Consider the following 21,383-nt stretch of genomic DNA (forward strand, 5'->3'; position numbering starts at 1 on the left):
TACAGTCTTTCTACAGCTAATCAGTGGAATTTTGCTGATCTATGGCGACCCCCCCCCAACCTTCTGTATTCCTCAAATGGGCCATTGTCTGTGTTTGAATGATGTCCTTGAGTCTTATCTCATGTCCGGTCAACTCCAAGGAACTGTTTACTAGAAACTGTGTGGTACCGCCCTTCAAGATAGTATAAGAATATTGTAAGTCCTCTGTAATCTTCGCACTTGTGAGAAGCTGCAGCCATTGTCTGTAACTCACTTGTGCCCGGAATATTCTGTAGAAATGAAAGCTTCGAAGGAACTGTTCATCGATCTCCAGCCTGTATCCAGATAATCAACATTCTCACTACCCGAAAGAAAACGAACACGCGGAGGAAAAGATCTCCTCCACAACACTAATCTTCCACTATGACTTTCTCGCAAACAGGAAACCTGCCTTGCCAGAGCAGGTTATTTAAATGTGACGGCTCACTTTTGTGATGTTAGCGATTTTGGAGCCGTAAACATGCATGAGCATTCTATTTGTTCACTTGTTTGTTTGAGTCCAACAGCACAATGCGACTACGAGCATGCACGCAGATGGGACTTAGTTCATATTTATTGTAGGAAGGAAGAAAACATTTGAACACTGCGCATTCTTCCAGCCAAGCACTCACTGGCATAATTGCCAAGTCTAAGTTGCGGCGCAGTCAGTGTTTGGTTTTGGTGGATTTTGATCCACATATGTGTGGATATCGATCAGGGGTTTAAGGCGGTTTCCAAGTGTCCACTTTGCGTAACCACCCCTTTCTAACTAAGCACTTCCATTCTATTTTATTGTTTGAATTGATCGATTTAAAAGGATTAAAGTCAAGGTTAGCAGCACAGTTGCGTAGTCAATAGCATAATATCTTCCACACAATTGAAAGTTCTCGGATTCAAATCTTGGTTCAGGCACATTCGTGGGTTTTCTCTGAAAGGGATCTGAAGCTCAAACATGAACCCAAAACATGACAGATTGCTCCATGTCGGGACGATTGCATCAGTTTGCTTACAGGCAACAAGACACTTTAATTGACCTTTTTCATCTTCCTGACTGAGCAGGTGCTTTTTGCCTGATGACCAAGGTGCTGCTTTCATAATGCATCAGCTTGCTTTATTACCGCCTGGAGACCCGAGCGGTCAAGCAGCAAGCTGCTTGTGGATAGATGTGCTTCAAATGGAACCCTCCGGAGAGACATAAATAATTTGATTACTTTTATTCTTGATCCGGCTTGTGATATGTTGCCTCGATGTAATGCACACTACCATTACGTGCTGAATATGAATAACACAGCAGTCGTTATTAGTATCTCGGAATGGTTGGAGTGAGTAATTCCCCACAGGGGAAACTGGAGAGACATTTTAAGCACGTTATGGAGCATGGACGTGTATTTGAAGACACTGTGAAAAACTCAAACTTTTTTTTTTCTTTCACAAGTATGATATTCAAAAGTAACCACTAATTTAAATGTAAATTTGAATATTTAGGGATGTTTGATACCACTTTTTTTTTTCAGATTAGAAGAGATTGATACCAGCACGGGTATTCAACTCTTAGTCACCGATACCAATATCACGAGTACTTTTGATACATAAAATTACCCCCTAAAAAAACGACAGATAATTTTAAAGACGACCTATAAATCGCAATTAAGCATTCTTTCATAAAATCACATTAAATCAACGGCCATTATCCATATATTTTTTTTATTTGTCCGTAAAATAATTTTTTTATTGAACAAATACACAAAAAAATAATAAATTATTAATAGACATCTGTCAGACATGTGTGCCTTATATTCCTGATCGCAAAACGTCCACTCTCGGGAAACTTTGAATAAGGCCGGATATTGGACCGATACGGGCGAGTATTGGTATCGTACTCGCCCATCCAATTAATTTTCCATTGTTGTTCTTTGACTTGCACTTGACAGAGATTTGTTTTCATATCGAGTGGTTCTTTATAGGACTTAAATAAATAAAGTAAAATCACTGCCCCTAGAAATGGCATAAAAAAAACCCATCCCATCTTAAAATTGCTTACATTTTTTTACTTATTGAAATCAATAAACATGATCTATTTAATGGTATTAATTGGATATTATTTAGGGACACCTCTGCCCACAGCAGTGTTAATTGTTAATATCCAACTATTTGTAATATTTTCTTCGACCATACCGTACCAAGAACAACCTTGCAATCCTCGCTGTCTGCATACAGATGCCCTCAAATAAAATTGCTGACCACAAACTTTTGTGACCGCAATCAGCATTTTTGGCTGAAAAAATGCTGGATTGCCATCTGAAGAGCCTCTATGGGCACACTGGGGTAATGGAATCCAAAAGGCCCGGAGACGATAAAGCACAGTCATAATGGCTACACATCTTATGAAAAACAAGACTTTAACTGTATTTACTGGAGACAGGGAATTGTCATAATTTCAAGTAAAAGGTGAAAATATTACATTGTAGGCACCAGAAAGACATCAACCATTGAAGGGTGTGCTGTTTTGAGAGCCTTTTCAGTTTTGGGCCAATAGAAATCCTCATCACAATACCCTATGAGATAATGATAACTTGGGCTTCTGTTAATCGGATAGGGCCTCTCCTAGCATGTAACCTCACAAAAAAAAAAATATTATTTTTTTTTTGTAAGAGGATTAAAATTATTTTGTCCTCTTTGCGTGTTCCAAAAATGAAGATAGATTTAATGCAAGAAAAATACACCTTTGCAAAAATGATTTAATCTAAGAAAAAGGTCAGAGATCTCTGGACAAATAACTGCCTCTAATTCATCACTTAAACAGGTGGGATTCAGAGCGTCAAATGTAGCTCTTCCGCATGCACAACGGTTTCTCATAGTTAAAAAGACCTCCTCTCTTTCATTTGTAGACAAAACATACTCTCTGGGTATTTTTCCATGAGCTATGGCGAAAACAGAGTCAGGTGTGGGTGTTCAAAACAGATTCTGTTCTCAAGGACCAAATGTGTTTTCGCACAAAACGCTGAGAAGGAACTTTTTTAGACTAAATAGTATGTCCCAGTTTAAGGTCAGATTATACCGAAATCAACACCACTTGCTCTGCACAGGACACAAAACATTTCGACAAGGTTAATATAAAGAATTAAAATGTTAATAATGTGTAACAATGGTTAATATATGAAATGAAGTATTAAAAATGTTACAATATCTATCAATATCTATATCTGAGAGCTAATTAAAACTGTTTAAAGAAAGGATTTGTTTATAGGAACAAAGATACAGGTTCACATGGATGTATAAGACAGTTATGGTCCTTCGGAGGTGGCGTAACGCAAACGAAGCTTCATGAAACACTTGTGATATTTTTTGACTCCTCTATTGGTTGGTTGGCACTCTTGGTTTAAAAATGTAGTAGATATGTAATCAATTTCAATTGCACTAAGCCCTTTCTATTAAAAACAAAGGCACCATCTAGAGGAGTGAAAAAATATCGCAAGTGCTTCAATGAAGCTTCATGAAGCCTAATTTTCCCATCATTATACTGCAGTCTATTATTGACCTATGCTAACACACTAATTAAGTCAGAATTCTAAAAGAAAACACACTTTTAAGTTATTAAAATAAACTATCAAACGAAAATCATTAAGAATTAGACTAACGAGTTCAATGTGTGCCATTCTTATACTGCAAATATCATGTATTGACGCAAATCCTGTTAGATAACAGTTCAGTGTAATGTCTTGTACAATTGTCTGCTAAAATGTGGTCGGACCACTGGCAGTGAACAAAAATGCCTGTAAATTTAAAAAATGAAGTCAGGCACAAACTTGAAAACAAAATGACAGATTGAATTAATATGAAAATCAGTCATGAAAATAAGCAAGTATGCAAATATGCTTCCCCCCCTGTGTCCAGCCAGCCATCGACATTGAAATTCGGAACGTGACTTTTGCGATTACATGCGCCGTAACCTGGAAATGTTGTAATTACAGAAAATATTTCTATGTAAATCACTTCTAGGCCGCCACCCAAAATGATTCATCTCTTCAGAGTAGCCATTGTTTGCAATCCTTTTAGATTCAGTTCTTCACACGCAAACACACTTGCAGCTGTGGCTTTTGTCTCCTCAAACTAAGCCACGTGGTCCTGATTGTTTTGACAGGCATCAATCGTATCAAATTTGTGAGATTGAATTCCAGCATTCTCAACAATCCCACCGCCTCAATAGTTTTATCTAGAAGGCGCATAAACTTGTTCTACTGTAATTGTTTTCCTTTCATGGCAAAACTGAATTTTGAGCCATGTTTGCTGCAATAAATCTAATTTATTTTTCAGTCCTAGTTTATTCATATGTCAATGTTATGCAAAGGACCATGCAAGAAATTATGACTAAAAAATACATAGTCATAGTGAAATTTAAAATGGTCAGGTCATGGGAATAAACTTTTTTTTTTAAAAGTACACCTGGTCGGCCAGACTGTACCACTTAACCGTTGTTAGGATTTGACATGTTAATTACTATCCTTCCTTTATGAATCGTAACAATAAAACTCATGAAGCCTGTCTCTGTGAGATGACGCTAACACCACATTATGTCTCACTCATCTCATCCTTAAACTCACAGGTTCTGGCAGTCGTGCAGCTTTTACTGCGGACAAAATGAGCTTCAAATGACATGAGTCATTAGCCGTGCTGGAGGACTTGTCTTTTCAAAAAAAAAGGGGCTGCAAGGCTTCAGATCTTTTTAAGCCGACGCTAATGAGATCAAAGTCAAATCCATGGCGACTACTCGATGACGTCATTGATGTTTTTCTAGTACAGTACTATAGCATCTTCTCAGATGAGACAGTGACATGTCTCCCAGCCGTTACCTTGTAAACATTCAAGTACTATCAACCATAGGCCCCAACTCGGTTGCAACATTTTACGTATAAATAGCATTCATGTTATGTTACTGTAGGTGTAGCGAGTTCTCTTATGACACCATTGACACCTGTGAAGATAACATTTTTAGCGGGCAAAGGAGACGTTGTAATACTTTTTCAAGATAGTATAAGAATGCTGTGAGTCCGCTGAAATGACACACTGAGCGAGGAGCAGCTGTGCTTTTGTAAACCCGCTCGTGTCCAGAATATTCTGTAAAATAAATCCTTCGAAGGACCTGTTCACCGATCTCCAGTCTGTATTCAGAAAATCAACCCGAACAACAACGAACACGCGGAATGACAAAGAGTGTCTTCCAAGACTATCTTGGTTGAAAGTTCAGTGCTAACCATGTCAATGCACTCATCATTGTCATTTACCTCGCAGTCTCAAATTGTACGGTAAAATTGTAAATGTGACACCAGAAATGCTCAGGTCGTGTTTGTAAGTAACTGCAGCAGTAGGCTAGTAGGATTACATTTCCCAGGATTCTTAGGCAGTGCTGGAAGTAGTTCTAGTTCCGGTATGATGAAAACACGGATGAGTTGCGGAGGAGAATGAGAACGTGAAAGTAAATAGGAAGGAATTTTAACATTGAAATGACTTTTTAATTGATTCATCAAAACAAGACTGTCCCCGGTTAAACCGTGACGGCTGGTAACAGGCTAACCGCTAGCTAGCAAAAGTCAGCGCATTTTTCATACTATCGGACCTGCGCAGATTTATGAAGACCGCTTCACAGAGCTTTATAGTCCAACCAACAGTGCTTGACTCGACTCTGTAAATGTGTCAGTTTGGAAGGCGAGATACAAAAAACACACGAGCAGTCAACTTGAAGCTCTACAAGTGATTGTGAATAGTCTGTTTTTTGAACCAGTAGCCTTTATTCTTTCTTCGATTCCAACAAGTGCGGGCTAATTTGGATTTTTTCCCCCTACTTAACCTGAATGGCTTTTCTTTACTGGGCATGAAATGACACTTTTAAAGTTTGAATTACTGATGAGAAAATTGCAGAACTGTCGCACAAGGATGTTATTTGGGAATGATTAAACGTTTAATTAATTCAGCTAATTGAAGGCTTACAGACTCAATTGAACCAATTGTTGGTGTTCCGTGTCCAACCTGTCGAATGGCTTTAGCAACCTAGCTGGTTACATTTAGCTTGGACTTGAGGTGGTCCTCAGTTCAGATCTTGGCTCAGGTTTTACTGTGTGGACATTTTCACGTTCTCCCTGAATTTGTACGTCTTAAAAACAAAAAAAAACATGATGATGTCGTATGAGAATTCAGCTACCGCCACAAAGACCTCCATTACTGCAAAAATTTAAAGAGAATAAATATTTGATTAAATGTCCCATAATTGATCAAAGAAATGCCAGGCACAATGTAGAGTTTTACTTTTCCAACTTTTGACAGAAAAAAATAATCTATTTCAGATGTTCTAGAACAAATGCATTTTTGTATTTAAGAAAAAAAAAGCTGACTTTTGTTAGATGTCACATTATCATCTCAGTGCTTGAGGAAGTCTTTTGTCGGCCAAAAGGATGCCAGGATACAATACCAGGTTCAACGCGGTTGACCTTCGTTTGAACAGCCGTGTACAGTTTGACTCATGGTCTCTGCAGAGGAGCTTTGAGGGAGACGCATGTAAATGACAGGAAACCTTTTGTTCATCACTGTCATCTTCCGGAGGCCATCAGATCAGTCGAGGTTGTTCTATTTCCTGTTTTCACTTGCCATTACTAAGACGTCATCAATACAATGTATGATTTAAAATGCATGTCACCATTGAGGCAAAACTAGTTTCAGGTCATAAATCTGTTCAACCCGCAAAATAACAGAATATTGCAATCCGTTGTATTATCACACACTGGCTCGTCTAAAGCTTTTTTCCATTTCTGAAAATGCACTACAGTTTAATATTGCTTTTGGAAGCTAGCATGGTAGTTCACATTGCAGTCGATAACACCCACTCAATGCGACATTCACATTGAGTGATAATTGAGTGGTTACCAGCCCGTGGTGTCGTTTGCTTTTCGGTGGCTGGAAATGAGTCTTTCACAGCCTTTTTTAGACTGAGCTCAAAGAATACAAAAAGTATCTGATTTGATGACTTACACTTATTTTTCTTACGGACAAAGTCATGCACTGCTGTAAAAGTGTCTTTGTATTTCTCACTGTATTTTGGAGGGATCTTACCAATGCTTGCCATTTCATGGTTTTCTAAGGATGATTACACTACAAAGAATTTTGAACAGACAATAGGGGCAGATGTTCTAACTACTCATAGGCCTGTTGCTTTATTAATTGATGTTGATGATGATGATTTGGCTGGCATTTTGTTTGGGCAGACCAGGTGATATAGTCATTACTGCATGACCCATTATACTCCACATACTTGAGAAGTTACATTTGAATACGGTACCTAGGAATAGGAATATCGAGGAATTAATGCCGAGTCATGCTCCATTTCGGTTGTAGCGCCTCACAAATTGAAGAAGTCTTGGCATTTAAGTATCTCTGACTTCTATCGATTTCAGAATACAGACGAGGTCAGTCGGACGTACCTTTGACCGAAGCCGTTCTCCTTCCTTCGGCAGTGCAGGGTGACGACTCTGTGACCTTCACTTCTGACATCCTGACTTACTGTCCACAATACCGGATTGCTAGCTCTGGCCCCCAGGAATGCCACACCGTCTTTCAGTTTCACCCTGGAAAACAAAAGCCAGTTCACATGGTTAGAAACAAATACACAAGAATAATATGTGACAATCACATTGAATGTCCGTGAAGCATTCTGTGATGCAGTCTTGGAAGCCTCTTTGAACATTGGCTGGGATGGGGAGTTGATCTCAACCAATACATTTGCCGGCTTCTACCGTGGTATCAGAGGCAGCATTCCGTGCTTCAGAGTGGTGACGTTTGCTACCAGAGACTACATTTTCATATTTACGTCATTCGGATTTACGTCCGCCATAAAAATAGAGCCATTTCCGAATGCACTTCGGACACTGCGATGAAAGAGGAGATGCCTTTGCTAAAGGTACAGAACTCACTGCACAAACACTCATCCTACTTCAAGAAAAGAAGACATGAAGTCAGCAGTTCCACACTTATTTGATCCAACAAACATTAATTCATGCAAAAAGTAGCAAACTGCTGCCAAAAATTCTTTCTACGCTTGGACCACATCCATTTTGGACTACATGACAAATCTTTTATGAGGGCTTCATTGAGACATTAATTAGGTTATTCGTTTGGAAAACTGAAGCGTGGAGCTGCAATAAGATAAAATAATGTTAACAACTTAAAATAATTTTTATTCAGTTTTGAACTTTGTTTACTTTAAACACAATCGGTTTAATCGGTCTAGCAAGGGCTAATGTCTCAAGGACTTGTAAGTGGGGTCAAACTCCCAAAATGTTGCATCTAAATCTCAACATTTGACGTTGGAAGCTGGTTACAAATGTTTGCCTTATAATGAAACCCCTCATCTTTAAAAAAGAACTTGATGCGAGACTTGACAAAACAGTCAAAAAGATGGAAACGATGAGCAAGGCAGATGTGAAGACAAAGAACTAGAACAAGAAGAGTGAAGCTTAAAAGATATCTTTTCACCAAACAGGAATGTTGGGTATCTTCCGCCGCTACTTTTAAATTATTTGAGTCTGTCCTTATTCGGGAGCTGTAAAAGACACTAAAGTAAGAGGAGAAGCTCAACATTAATAGGGAGTAATGATATAACCAGAGTCCTCACATCCTCTGTGCTCAACCTGGTTTCTTTGATGGTATCCAGGCGACAGAAGCGATAATAACTCGTGTGTCGCTCACTGCTCCTGATGGATGTGATAAAGCTTGTTGGCGTGGAGGAGAAGGGAGAGCACTGATTGCCGTCTGGCCTCCTTTTTTTCAAAGCCTTACCCACCTTATCCACAGCAAAGTAATCACCGACTCACATATTTAGCTTTGGTGAAGGACTACAAGGGGATTGATCATCTAAAGAGCTGAAGTCTTGTTTTAACTAACCCTGGAGTCAGAGCTGTTAGCGGACTTCTTAAACAAGTCGGAGGCATTGATGGTCTCAAGTGTTTGGTGTATTTAAGAGTGTGGCTTTTGTAACTAAGTGCTCAAAGTGCATGCGGTTCAACTAGCTAGTAAATAAGGATCCTACAAAACAAGGTGTTGTAAAAATTTAACTTACAAAGACTTCCATCGTTTGTCTATGTAAAGGCTGTAATGTCAACTGGAGGAGAAATGATACCAAGCCTGTACAAGCCATAGTCCCAAAAAGTATCTTGACCTACTGTCAAGTAGAACCTCCATTTTGCCCCATTTACTGTAAGATTAATCAACAACCAATCGACCATTTCTTTTGCTTATCCGCGATTGGGTCGCAGGGGCAGCATCCTAAGCAAGGGAAGCCCTTCCCCAGCTTTTCCGGGGGGGATCCAGAGGTTTTCCAATGGCAGCTAAGAGACAGTCTCTCTCCAGTGTGTCCTGGGTTGTCCCTGTGGGCCGCTTCTGGTGGGACGTGCCTGGAATACATCACTAGGGAGGCGTCCTGGAGGAGCCCAAGCCGACTCATCTGTCTCATCTCGATACGCAAGAGCAGTGGCTCTACTCTGAGCCCTTCTCGGATGACTGAGCTTCTCATCCCAACTCTAAGGGAGAGTCAGACAACCTGCGGAGTAAACCCGTTTCGGCTGTTGTAGCCGTGATCTTGTATTTGAGATCTTGTTCTTTAGGTCACGGCTCGCAGCTTGTGACCCATGGTAAGGGTGCAAATGTAGATCACTGCAGAAAATCAAGAGCAGCTTCTTCACCACCAAAGAGTCTGCATACTTGAATTCCTCCACTTGGGGCAGAACTTCCACCCTTTTCCAACTGATGACCATGTTCTCAGCTTTTTTTTTTCCTGGAGAGCTCAGTATTGTTCATTCGGTAATTTTACCGATTTGACATGTCATCATCATTGCTCTCCTTTTTTTTTTTTTGTATGTGGGTGAGTATGTGTAAGTGCGTGCGTGTGAGTGTGTATTCATTAGTTCACCTAAAACCTATTAAAAAATCCCATACCGTTCACCTAAACCAGTGGTGTCCAAACTCGGTCCTCGGGGGCCGGTAGTCCTGCAGGTTTTGGAGGTTTCCCTGCTCCAACGCACCTGTTTCAATCAACAGGATTGTTATCAGGCTTAGTAGAGCTTGCTGATGAGCTTCAGCTGTGTTGGAGGAGAGAAATATCCAAAACCTGCGGGACTACCGGCCCCCGAGGACCGAGTTTGGACACCACTGACCTAAACCGAACACTTCCAGCCAGAGTCGTGAGGCCGTCAGGAGACCCGAGGAAGGACCAAAGAAAAGAAAGGAAAGTGAAATCCAGCACCGACCAGACACCAGGCCACCAACCAGAGTCCTTCACCAACCCCAGAGACATCTAAATTCCAACAAATCAGGGAGACCTCAAGAGACCAAAGGAGAGACTGAGGAAAGGAAGGAAAGACAGAACGGAGAACCATGTTCTCAGCTGATTCTCATCCCAAACAGCAATTCCACACCATTAATGATCAATTATCCAAATATCACGCCCCTCCCTTTTAGAGTTTGGCAGGGTTCTAGAATTATGACTACAAAATGCACTGAATGGCGAGCGCGTCTGTACCAGGTAACAAGAATCAAGCAGAGCGAGCATGGGATGTGCCACAGGCTGCCCCATTGTGCATCTGGGAAATGATAGAGTGAGAGCTTGGTAGACTAGCAGGGGAAAAACATGCATGAAAAATGCATACCCTTGTCAGTGTCATCTGTAGACAAAAAAACAACATCACTCTATCGTTATCACACTGAGCCAAGTATGAGCAGCCAATGTGCATGAGCTCTAAATGATCAAACAGAACGTCGTAATGAGATTGGGCTCTCTAATATAATTATTGGCGAGGGAGGGCGCAGGCAGAGGCAATAAAGGGATGGAATTTGAAGGGAGGTCCACTTTTCACATGCATCAGCCTATGGAGTTGCATGATTAATTCCATGAAATCCCGCCTCAGTGGGATGAGTATTTACACAAGAGAAGAGATTGTGTGGAGCGACAGTTCGCTCGGTAATGACACACTTGGGTGGCAGCTGCCCAAATAATAAGTCGACAAGTCACCTTGCTCCCGGGCATGCTTCTCACATGCCGAATGAAATACTGGTGCACATTAATATTAATGTACCGTACACAATGGGAAATGAAATGGAATATAAACAATTATTTATGAAGTCAAAGACTGACCAAGGGTCCTGCATGCAAATACATTACACAGCGTAGGGAACGCTCGTTATCATTGTACTGTTGCTGTTTTGTTTTTTTTCCAATCAGTGTTTATGCAAAAAACGAATGTTAGGATTAGGACCTTTGCTCTGATTATTCTTTTACTTTTTGTCTTTAAGCTTGGAATACAGAAGGTCAAAGGAAGAACAAGACATATTGCAGTAATGGAATTACTGGAACTCGTACTGTACTGTACTGTATTATTCAAATTTTAAATCTATCGTAACATTTCTGTTACTGCCCAAAGCTAGCTGGGATAGGCTCCAGCACCCCCCGCGACTCTTGTGAGGACAAGCGGTTAAGAAAAGGGATGGATGGATAACATTTCTGTGATTCTCCAGTTTTTTCTTTCTTTTTTCATTAGTTCACCTAAAACCTATTAAAAATCCCATACCGTTCACCTAAACCGAACACTTCCAGCCAGAGTCGTGAGGCCGTCAGGAGACCCGAGGAAGGACCAAAGAAAAGAAAGGGAAGTGAAATCCAGCACCGACCAGACACCACCCACCAGGCCACCAACCAGAGTCCTTCACCAACCCCAAAAACATCTAAATTCCAACAAATCAGGGAGACCTCAAGAGACCAAAGGAGAGACTGAGGAAAGGAAGGAAGGACAGACGAAACAGAGTGAGATCCACAGACACCAGATTCAATGACCTAAGCAAGAAACAGATTGTGTCTGAGTTTCTATAGATGCTGGTGTGGTGGATCTGGCATGCATGAAAATCTCCACCAAAGAGGGGAACCGATTCTCCAGTTTTAAGTAAAAGATGTGGGTGCCATATCGCTTTCCTTACTAAATAGCCGTCAGTAAAAAAGGGTAATAGCCACATTGATTGTCATAAGAAAAAAAAATCCTTGACTAATGGGTACTTTGATAAGAAGTTAGCGTGGGGTTGAAAGGCCCACTTAAGAAGAGTGATGGACCAGAACTGGAAGAACATAGTTTGATTGTTAGGGCTCTTTTTCCGTGCCCACTATAAGTCTAACTGTGACGATGAGTGGAGTTTTCTTTCTTTTGGCATTTGGGACGGGTAAAAGTCGACATTTGGTCGAGGGAATGCAGCCAATTAATATTCTCTTTGCAACTTTTGAATAGATGTCCACTGTAGTGGCCACTGTCCCCGAAAGGGTTAAAATTGCAAAAATAAAAACAAACTTCAATTTAAGGCCCAATTAATTCAGACAAGGAACATAAACGGAAGGTGAATTGTTTCCTGCTCAGACATCCAGAAGATGGAGGATCATTACACAAAAAGCCACACTGGAGAACAGAGAGAAGCAGATATCTTTAAGCACTCGCAAACAGCCACGGACACACCACGGGCGCGTGTCTATATCTGATAAAAAGTTAACACACTGGCGCGGAGTGGGACCGCCGCATTGAGCTGCCCTTTCGGAGAGATAAATGGAAGTGAGAACAATTGCTCTGGTATCAGCTCTGTCACAAAGAAACCACTTTTGGTTACTGCATCAGCTGCTGACTCCGACAAAGGTAGAGATGGATGAAGGGGATAACTGCTGTGAGATTAGCTACAGCTCATTCATATACAAATTGGGCTTCTTTAAAGGGGAGACATGGAAAATGTTGTTTTAATTGCCTGTCTCTGAAATGCTGGACTAGCAGCCTTCAAGTTTGAAACAACACAAGTCAAATTCTTGTGAGCTGCTGCTGTGACGTTAGAAAATGAGTCTGAGAAAAAGTCACAGTCAGGTTAATTAAAATAATACCACCAAACCACTGTGACTTGGCAGCTACCTTGGTGAAGACTAAAGAGCCGCTATTTTCTTTTCTTGGAAGCCAATCAGATGACATGAAACCGTTTGTGCTAAAGCCAAAAGCGACAGAGACTACAGTGTTTGATGCGCAGGTTAGCGTTAGATGATGTTAGCGGATTTAGCTTGTGATAACCAGCACGTAAAGATACAAGGATGTTAATAAGCAAGAATTGCCCAAAGGAATATTAGGTTTATAACTAACCATTTAGTAAAATCCCGTTGAACAGTATGTCCTCCTCCTATGGGTCCGCTGTACTTTCGCCACTCTGGAGTCATCACGGTAAAACAAAAAAGTGTCATGGAAAAGTGGCCAGGGTGAAGCAAGGCTGAAAAACAGCTGCTCTATACACGACTGAATAATATTAGTGTGTGCTGTATTTTTTGATCTTGTATTTTATTATATATATTTTTTGACTGAAACATGGCATTGACATTGCATTACAATAATTTCATATCAATTTGCTAAAAAAAAAGAAAAAAAAAGGCATATGTCTCCTTTAACTGAAACTGATGGAACTTTGGAATAATAAAATCAACACATGTAATCCCCTCGGAAAATGGGACATGCTTTTAGTGAGAGAATGACAAATCAAACAAACAAAAAATACTTTGATGCTTTATTTACTTCAGTGGTTTAACTCCACTGAGAGATGGCACTGCTCTTAAGCAGAATACTTGCAATTATATGCTAGTCTATTAGCATGGTGCCACAACTGATGCTACAGTCTCTCCTGCTTCTCTCTCATGTTAAAAATAATAATCCTCTCCAATATTTACATAATGGTGACTAAAGACAGGTGAGCAAGCCTAAACATCAGTGCAATTAATTTGCCACTGGCTTTTGTGCTGGAAACACTGAGTCAATTAGTAGTTGTAGGCAGGGAGTATTTCAGGCAGTAGACAGATGCTGAGATAAAGAGTGCGCTAATTCAATTAATGAGTTTGAGGCTGTTCCACCCATTATCAGGGCTAGTTAAAAGTGCTGGTGCGTAGCAATGCGTCTGCAAAACTGTAGAAAAGATTCATGCTAACAGATTGAAGCGGGTACGAAAGACAAAGCGCCTGCACTCGTGCGTGTCGCAAACTTTTTGTCCAGTTCGCCCTTCTTCCATGTTTCTTTACCTCATTTGATCAACAAATGTAACGTTTGAGTTGATACATCACGGCCTCAAGTTTGAAATTGTTTTTATGTGACAGTTTCACACGCACAAAAAGTGGTGTTAGCCACGCAGCTAGCTGTTAGCGTGTTATGCTACACGGTGAAGCAGTGTACAGTTTCTGTGGCCTCTAATGTGGGGCAAAATTCCAACGAATACAGACTGGAGATCGGCGAACAGGTCCTTTCGAAGGATTTATTTTACAGAATATTCCGGACACAAGCAAGTTTACAGACAAATGGCTGCAGTCCTCTCGCAAGTGTGTCGTTACAGCGGACTCACAGCATTCTTATACTATCTTGAAGGCAGTATCCCATAAAACCCCCAAGACCTCCCCTGCCCCCAGCTAAGACAGACATCATTCAATACACATTGAAAAATGGCCCCTTGATGTGGAAATTGTTGACATTTAACATTTTCAATTTATATTTTTACTGTTTATGAATTTACTTATAAGTATATAGATGCCATATAAATGTGTAGTTAAAGGAAGAACACTGTGATAATGTTGTTGTGAAATATATTGGAACTTTTTACTCCCTTCCAGTTCTCATGAAGATAAGAATGTGTATGTGTATGGGAGTCAAGTTCTCATGAAGATAAGAATGTGTATGTGTATGGGAGTCAAGTTCTCATGCCATTACCTGTCTACATCATATCTCCGGGCTGGTAGGGGAGCTGGAGTAAACATGTCGGTATATCACATGTCTGCTTATTCTAATTACTAACCCTTTGTCCAGCCTGAGAGGGGGAGAGGAAGCTTTTTCATGTATAAAAAGAGTGGGTGTTTTCTATTCTGGTACACACTTGCTGGCTAGACATTGCTTAACATGTAAGCTTCCACTTGTGTCTTAAGAGCTCTTAATAAATCTTTGCAAGGAAAACTTCTTCATGAGATCTCAATGCAATTATTTTGAACACGCAAAGATTACACTAAATAAAGTAATCAAATAATACCTTCAAAATATAGTAGGTCTCAGACCTGATGTCACCTAGCATAAGATAAGACTTACAAAGAAATCATACTAACACATTGACTTCAACCATAGACAAATGGTCCATTGTTGTGAAAATAGAGGAGCCCCCCCCAGACCTGCCGGCAACATGCAGAAATTGCGACAGCACTTACAAAGACACATCCACAGATAAAAGTTCTACCGAGGAAATAAGTAAATTAAAACAGTTATGACTAAATCTATGCAGAAGACCCTCTTCACTGCTTGACTACTTTTTCCTGAATTATTGTACGTATTGTTTATTTTGTTGTTTTAATTACGTCAAAAGCAATGTTATATGTCCTCTTTTTAAATCGACTGTTTTTAATTGTGCATTGACGACGTTTTTAGCTTATGTAACGCACAATAAATTATCCTTGCCTATGCCCATGACCGAAAGCGTCAGTGTCATCCGGTGTCAACATTGACCCAAAAAAACAAATAAGAGAAACAAATTCATCTTGTTAAACTGTTTCATTTTCAGGGAGAGAGTTGGACGATTAATCCACTTCACATCAATTCACGCCACAAAATGACTTCATTTCGTGGGCTCCATGACGTGCAAAAAAATGCTAAATGAAGCCAATTGATGCAAGATGTGGACTTCATTAGTCGCGTTAACTTGATGGTCAAGTGGGAGCTGCTGTTTGCGCACTCAATATGTGTCATTAATGTTTCATTTAATCACATGAGCACACTTGGAGGTTTGCGGTGACATCGTCTCGGCTTCTCTCGTTCTCTTCGACAAACTTCCATACTTTAAAGAGCCTCTTATGAATTTTTTTAAAGATCTGTTTTTATATACATTAAACATGTTTAAAGATAAGTAGTGGAAGTGTGTAAAGGCTGACAACAATTAAATACAGAATTATTAAACTTATTATTAAACTTCTCAGTTGCCCGAATATTGTGGGTGGGGCTTCTCAAGACGGAAGCAGGAATGTTTTACATGTCACCAACAGGTTTTGTTTTTAAAAGTAGTTACTGTTAATCTTCGTACTATGGAGATTATTATCAAATTTCCTTATTGTTTTATGGTCGATCCTTATGAAACTAGCAGATTCAATCCATACAAAGCACTAGTTTAATCATATAGGCATAATATATTGTTTTGTTTTGTTTGTTTTTGTCCCAAAGTAGCCAATCTTCTGCATGTGATGGATGGCCAAGCTTTAAATGAACAAAAATATAATTTTTCCAAGGAAGAAATAAGCAGATGGATATTGACGACAATGACGAGAAGCGTGAAGGGATGATGACACCTATGGGTGTGACAGCGAAACACCCTTAGCTTGGCTCTGATCATAAGGATGGAAAATGTAGAGAGAGAAAAAAAAACATTAAAGAACATGATCAGTCTCGTGGCCTACATTTAGGATGCGATGATCCTGTTTGATGTTATGGGATTTGGAGGCCAGTCAGAGGATTTCAGATTACCATTTTTTTCCCAAGCGTGTGTCATTATTATGCCTGGATAGTTGGGCGTGTTTGCTGCAAACTTTTTTTTTATTTTTAGTTTTAATTATGTCCCCTTCTGTAGATTATCTGAAGGAATGAGGTCATGCAACAGTTTATTTTTTAATGGAGGAGGCGGGGATCGAACCCGCACTGCGAACATATCTCCGGTTTCGGGGCGCTATTAGTGAGCTAAAATTCTGCACCGCCGCTGACACAGCTCAGGAGCTTACTTGAGCTCCCAGGAAGTGAGGTAAGTACAAAGCTGACCTACTTATTAAAATATATATAACAATTACAAAACACGCACGCAAAACCGATGTTTTTGTTTTCCTTAAATCGACTTGGTAGTCGTCCGCAGTCTACTTTTCGTGGTAACACGGTGCACTCTACCTCCCGTTTCTCGTGGAGGTTTTCATGAATTTATATCGTAAACCGAGGACCCCCTGTCATTTTTCAATTCTTGTCCCACTTTTGGGTCCCAACCCATAAGTTGAGAATTACTGATCCAAGGACCATCGTGTTAAACAGATGAGCCGGTTCTGATCCCATATTTGGACGTGAGCAGAAAGGGGCCAAGCATTTTAATCTCAGGATGCAAAAGCGACAGATTATAGTCAATTTGTAAACCTGCCGTTGGATGGGAGGTACAGATTAGCAACGATCCTGTAGGCAGTTACGATATCGTCGGCCATAAAATAGCTCTTTTGCGAATATTAAAATCAAATTAAGCTGTTTAGCCCAATTACAAAGTTGCCTTAAAGGGTTTTAATAACGTGCACATTATTTTTAGATCCTTTGAGTTTGATGAGAGGAAAGAAGGCTAACGCTTTATTAGCGTCATGTTGAGTCTTGGTGAATGTCTAATAATTGTGAGCTTGAAAACAGGCCCTCCTTTATTAAATATGAGATGAAATCCATTTTAAAATGTGCTACAATGTTTTAAGATTGTTTTCAACATTTCCAAATGTGCTGAGCTGTCAAAATAATCAATGAATCTACTACTTATCGATTATCAAATTAATCATTCATTTATTTTAATAATTGGTTAATAGTTTTAGAGGCATTGTTCAGCTACGGAAGTGAGATGCATTCACTTGATTAAAAAAAACTCCAGTTTTTTTGATTATATTTCGGAGGAGAGCATTGTTTTTTGTGGGTTTTTTTTTTCAGTTTTTCTGACAATTTTTTTCTGCTTTACTGCACAAAAACGGGAGGAAAAAATACTCTGAAAAAACAAATATATATATATATATATATATATATTTAAAAAAACTGAAAAAAATTATTTTTTATTCTTTGTTTTTTTTTTACCTCTGAACTCCTTAATTACTTTAATTGAGCAAGTGAGTGATATGATTGAAAATACGTTTGAGGTATGCGGGAAAGTGTCTGTCATTTGCGAGTCTGCAACAAATCACTTGGAGTTCAGAGGTAAAAAAAAAAAAAACCTCAGAAAAACAGAGCACCCGCTTCTATTTTTTGTTTCCCCCCCGTTTTTAAAAATTATTAATTAATTAATTAATTTTCCTCCTGTTTTTCTGAATAACCCCCCCCCCCCCCCCCAAATTAATATACAAATAATCAGTAAAACTAGAGAAAAAAAAATCTGAAAAACAGAAGAAGAAAAAATACACACAAAAACAAAGCGTCCCCCAAAAATAAAAAATTCAAGTGCGATACGCTTCCGGATTTAACAGCTCTATTTCCAACTAATAATTGGTAATCAAGTGTGTTGCAAATGGCTGATGATTTATTACTCGACATTGCATTAATCAGAATGGTTGATCTGGGAACAAACACATACTTAAAAACCTTCTAGTACTAATGCTGCCTTAATAGGGCTGTGGCTGAGTGACGCTAAAAGGACCAAATGCTTGCGCAATCCTGACTTCATCTCCAAGTGATTTATTGACTGACTGACATCGTCGCTGATACTCGCTTTCAGCCTGCAGAGGTCTAGTCAGGTAATCAGGTTCAGGGGTCAAATGTCAGCATGCGTCATTTGGATGTCCAGACAAGGAGGATTATCAATATTCCTGATGGATGGATGGGCGGGTAGATTACGAGCTGGTTCGAGCCAGCTCGAACCTCTGGCAGCCGGCGACACCCTCTTGGTCGTTGTTTGTGACATTTATGCCAAGGCGTGCCCGGGAAGGCAGCCAGTGTGACAAGTGAGATGGCGCACCCTTGCAGACATAACATTTTCAACAATGTCCGTGCAGAAAGTGTAACAAACTGTTTGCAAATGGACCCGGAGAAAACACACTGAATAAAATAAATGGCACTTGATGATCATGGTCATGCTCAAGGTTGTGCACGCATGCACGAAACTAGAATGGCAAAAACAGAAATCCTATTTGAATTGGCGATATAACAAACTCACAGTCATATATTCTTTATCCTCTGTGAAAGATAACTATTATTGCTGTACTGAGAAGTTGAGACGCTGCATTGTAATGAACCAGAGAGTGACAAAAATTGTTTAACCCCATTTAATGATGTCATTACTATTTTTTTAAATTCATATCTCAAGGCACTACTGTATACATATCGCACAACATCCATTATCATTATTTTCATCATCATTATATAAAGGCATCATGATGTCATAGGTTGTTAGTGCATCTGCCTGAGAGGACCTGGGTTTGAATTGCCGCTAAACTAAGCGATTGATGGAAGGATTATTACTGTATTATTTTATATATCATTGCGGTTCATAGTAGACTTGCACTTAATGACGCACAAAGGGAAAATAATCCTAATTTGGATCAGTGCAGATTTGTACAGACATGTATGTCACTTTTTTTTTTCTTTTTAAATTTTATTCACAAGGTATCAGCAATGCAAACACAACTACCTTGGTGGAGGTAAATCAAATCTTCAACGTGCACACGCTCTGAACTGGAATGTTCAGGATAAATACTTTGTACAAAACATGAAGGTAAAGGTTTGCTTCTGAAACTACCCGAGCGCGATCAGTATAACATACGCTATCTATCTAGCAGTGCATTAGCCTCATTTGTACTTCATTATATGCCTCAGTAGGCTGCAATACACATGGAGAGAGATAGCGAATGGGCACCGGTCATGACACATGCGGCAGGTAAAATGTGGTTGTGTGTGTGCATACGTGCATGTGTGAATGTGAGAGAGAGAGAGAGAGAGAGTGCGAGAGAGAGGTAATGTAAGAGAAGCTGTAGGGATAATTTGAGGGTTAAATGATTGACTTTGATTGGTACCCAGAGGAAGGCCACAAATACTCTTTGCTGGCTGCTGTGTTTTTGTAACAGTGAGAGACTATCCAGTAAGTGAGAGTATATGCAATACCATTCCCCACTCTTCACAATTAATATAAATAAATAAAGCAAATAAGCAAGCAATACAGGTTGCAGCAGTATATGGATGGATGGAAGGAAGGATGGATGGATGGAAGGATTGATAGAAGGATGGATAAATGAATGATGGATAGAAGGATGAATAAATGAAGGATGGATGGATGGATGGACGGATGGATGGGTGGGTGAATGTACAAATGGTGGATGATAATGGATAGAAGGATGATAGAATGATGGATGAATGGTTGGGTGAATAATAGTGGATGGATGGATGATTAGATGAATGTTGGATAGGATGATAAATGAAGGATGGATGGATGGGATGATGGATAGAAGGATGGATAGATGGATGGGTGAATAATGGATGAATGATGGATAGAAGGATGGATAGATGGATGGGTGAATAATGGATAGAAGGATGGATACATGAATGATGATGATGGATGAATGATGGCTAGAAGGATGGGTGAATGAAGGATGATGGATGGTGAATAATGGTGGATGGATGGATGGGTGAATGATGTATGATTGGATGAATTATGGATGATGATGTATGGTGGTGGATAGAAGGATGGATGGATGGGTGGGTGAATGGACAAATGGTGGATGATAATGGATAGAAGGATGGATGAATTAAGGGTGGATGAATGGTTTGGGTGAATAATAGTGGATGGATGGATGGATGGATGATTGGAGGATAGGAAGGATAAATGAAGGATGGATGGATGGGATGATGGATAGAAGGATGGATAAATGAATGATGATGGATGAATGATTAAATAAATGATGGATAGAAGGATGGATAAATGAAGGATGGATGGACGGATGGTGAAAAATGGTTTATGATAATAGATAGAAGGATGGATGAATGAAGGATGGATGAATGGTTGGGTGAATAATGGTGGATGGATGGATGAATGGTGGATAGAAGGATGGATAAATGAAGGATGGATGGATGGAGAATAATGGTGGATGGATGGATGGGTGAATGGACAAATGGTGGATGATAATGGATAGAAGGATGGATGAATGGTTGGGTGAATAATGGTGGATGAATGGTGGATAGAAGGATGGATAAATGAAGGATGGATGGGTGAATAATGGACAGATGGACGGACGGATGGACGGACGGACTGACGTAAGGAATGTAATAGGACTATGTTGTGCCTCAAAGAAAGGTCGGCTAAAAAACAAACCAAAAATTGTTTCCTCCCCATTTGAAGAGAATGAATACGAAGGTAGGCCAAGATGTGACTGGCACATCTGTCATCGTGTCAGTTATGGCCCATTCAGTCTGTCTTCCTACTTTGTGCAAAGAGGCAAACCAACAATTTCTAAATCAATCTGCATGACGTTTGAGCTCGCAGCACCCCAATTTGATCGTCATTTTTGCAAGATGAGAATGTGACAAAAGGAGCTTTCAGCCGTG

General features: G+C 39.8%; 1 protein-coding gene across 3 annotated transcripts in view; it reads right to left on the bottom strand.

Moving 5' to 3' along the window:
• The window catches only part of LOC144034304 (transmembrane protein 132C-like), a 153,912-nt gene that overhangs the window by 47,401 nt on the left and 85,128 nt on the right, over positions 1-21,383 (bottom strand). For all 3 annotated transcript variants that reach the window (XM_077543033.1, XM_077543034.1, XM_077543032.1), the window contains one exon: positions 7,488-7,631. In XM_077543033.1, coding sequence (XP_077399159.1) covers positions 7,488-7,631 — 144 coding nt within the window. The remainder of the gene's footprint in view (positions 1-7,487; positions 7,632-21,383) is intronic.

This window comes from Vanacampus margaritifer, chromosome 14, assembly GCF_051991255.1.
Source record: "Vanacampus margaritifer isolate UIUO_Vmar chromosome 14, RoL_Vmar_1.0, whole genome shotgun sequence".
Lineage (NCBI taxonomy): Eukaryota > Metazoa > Chordata > Actinopteri > Syngnathiformes > Syngnathidae > Vanacampus > Vanacampus margaritifer.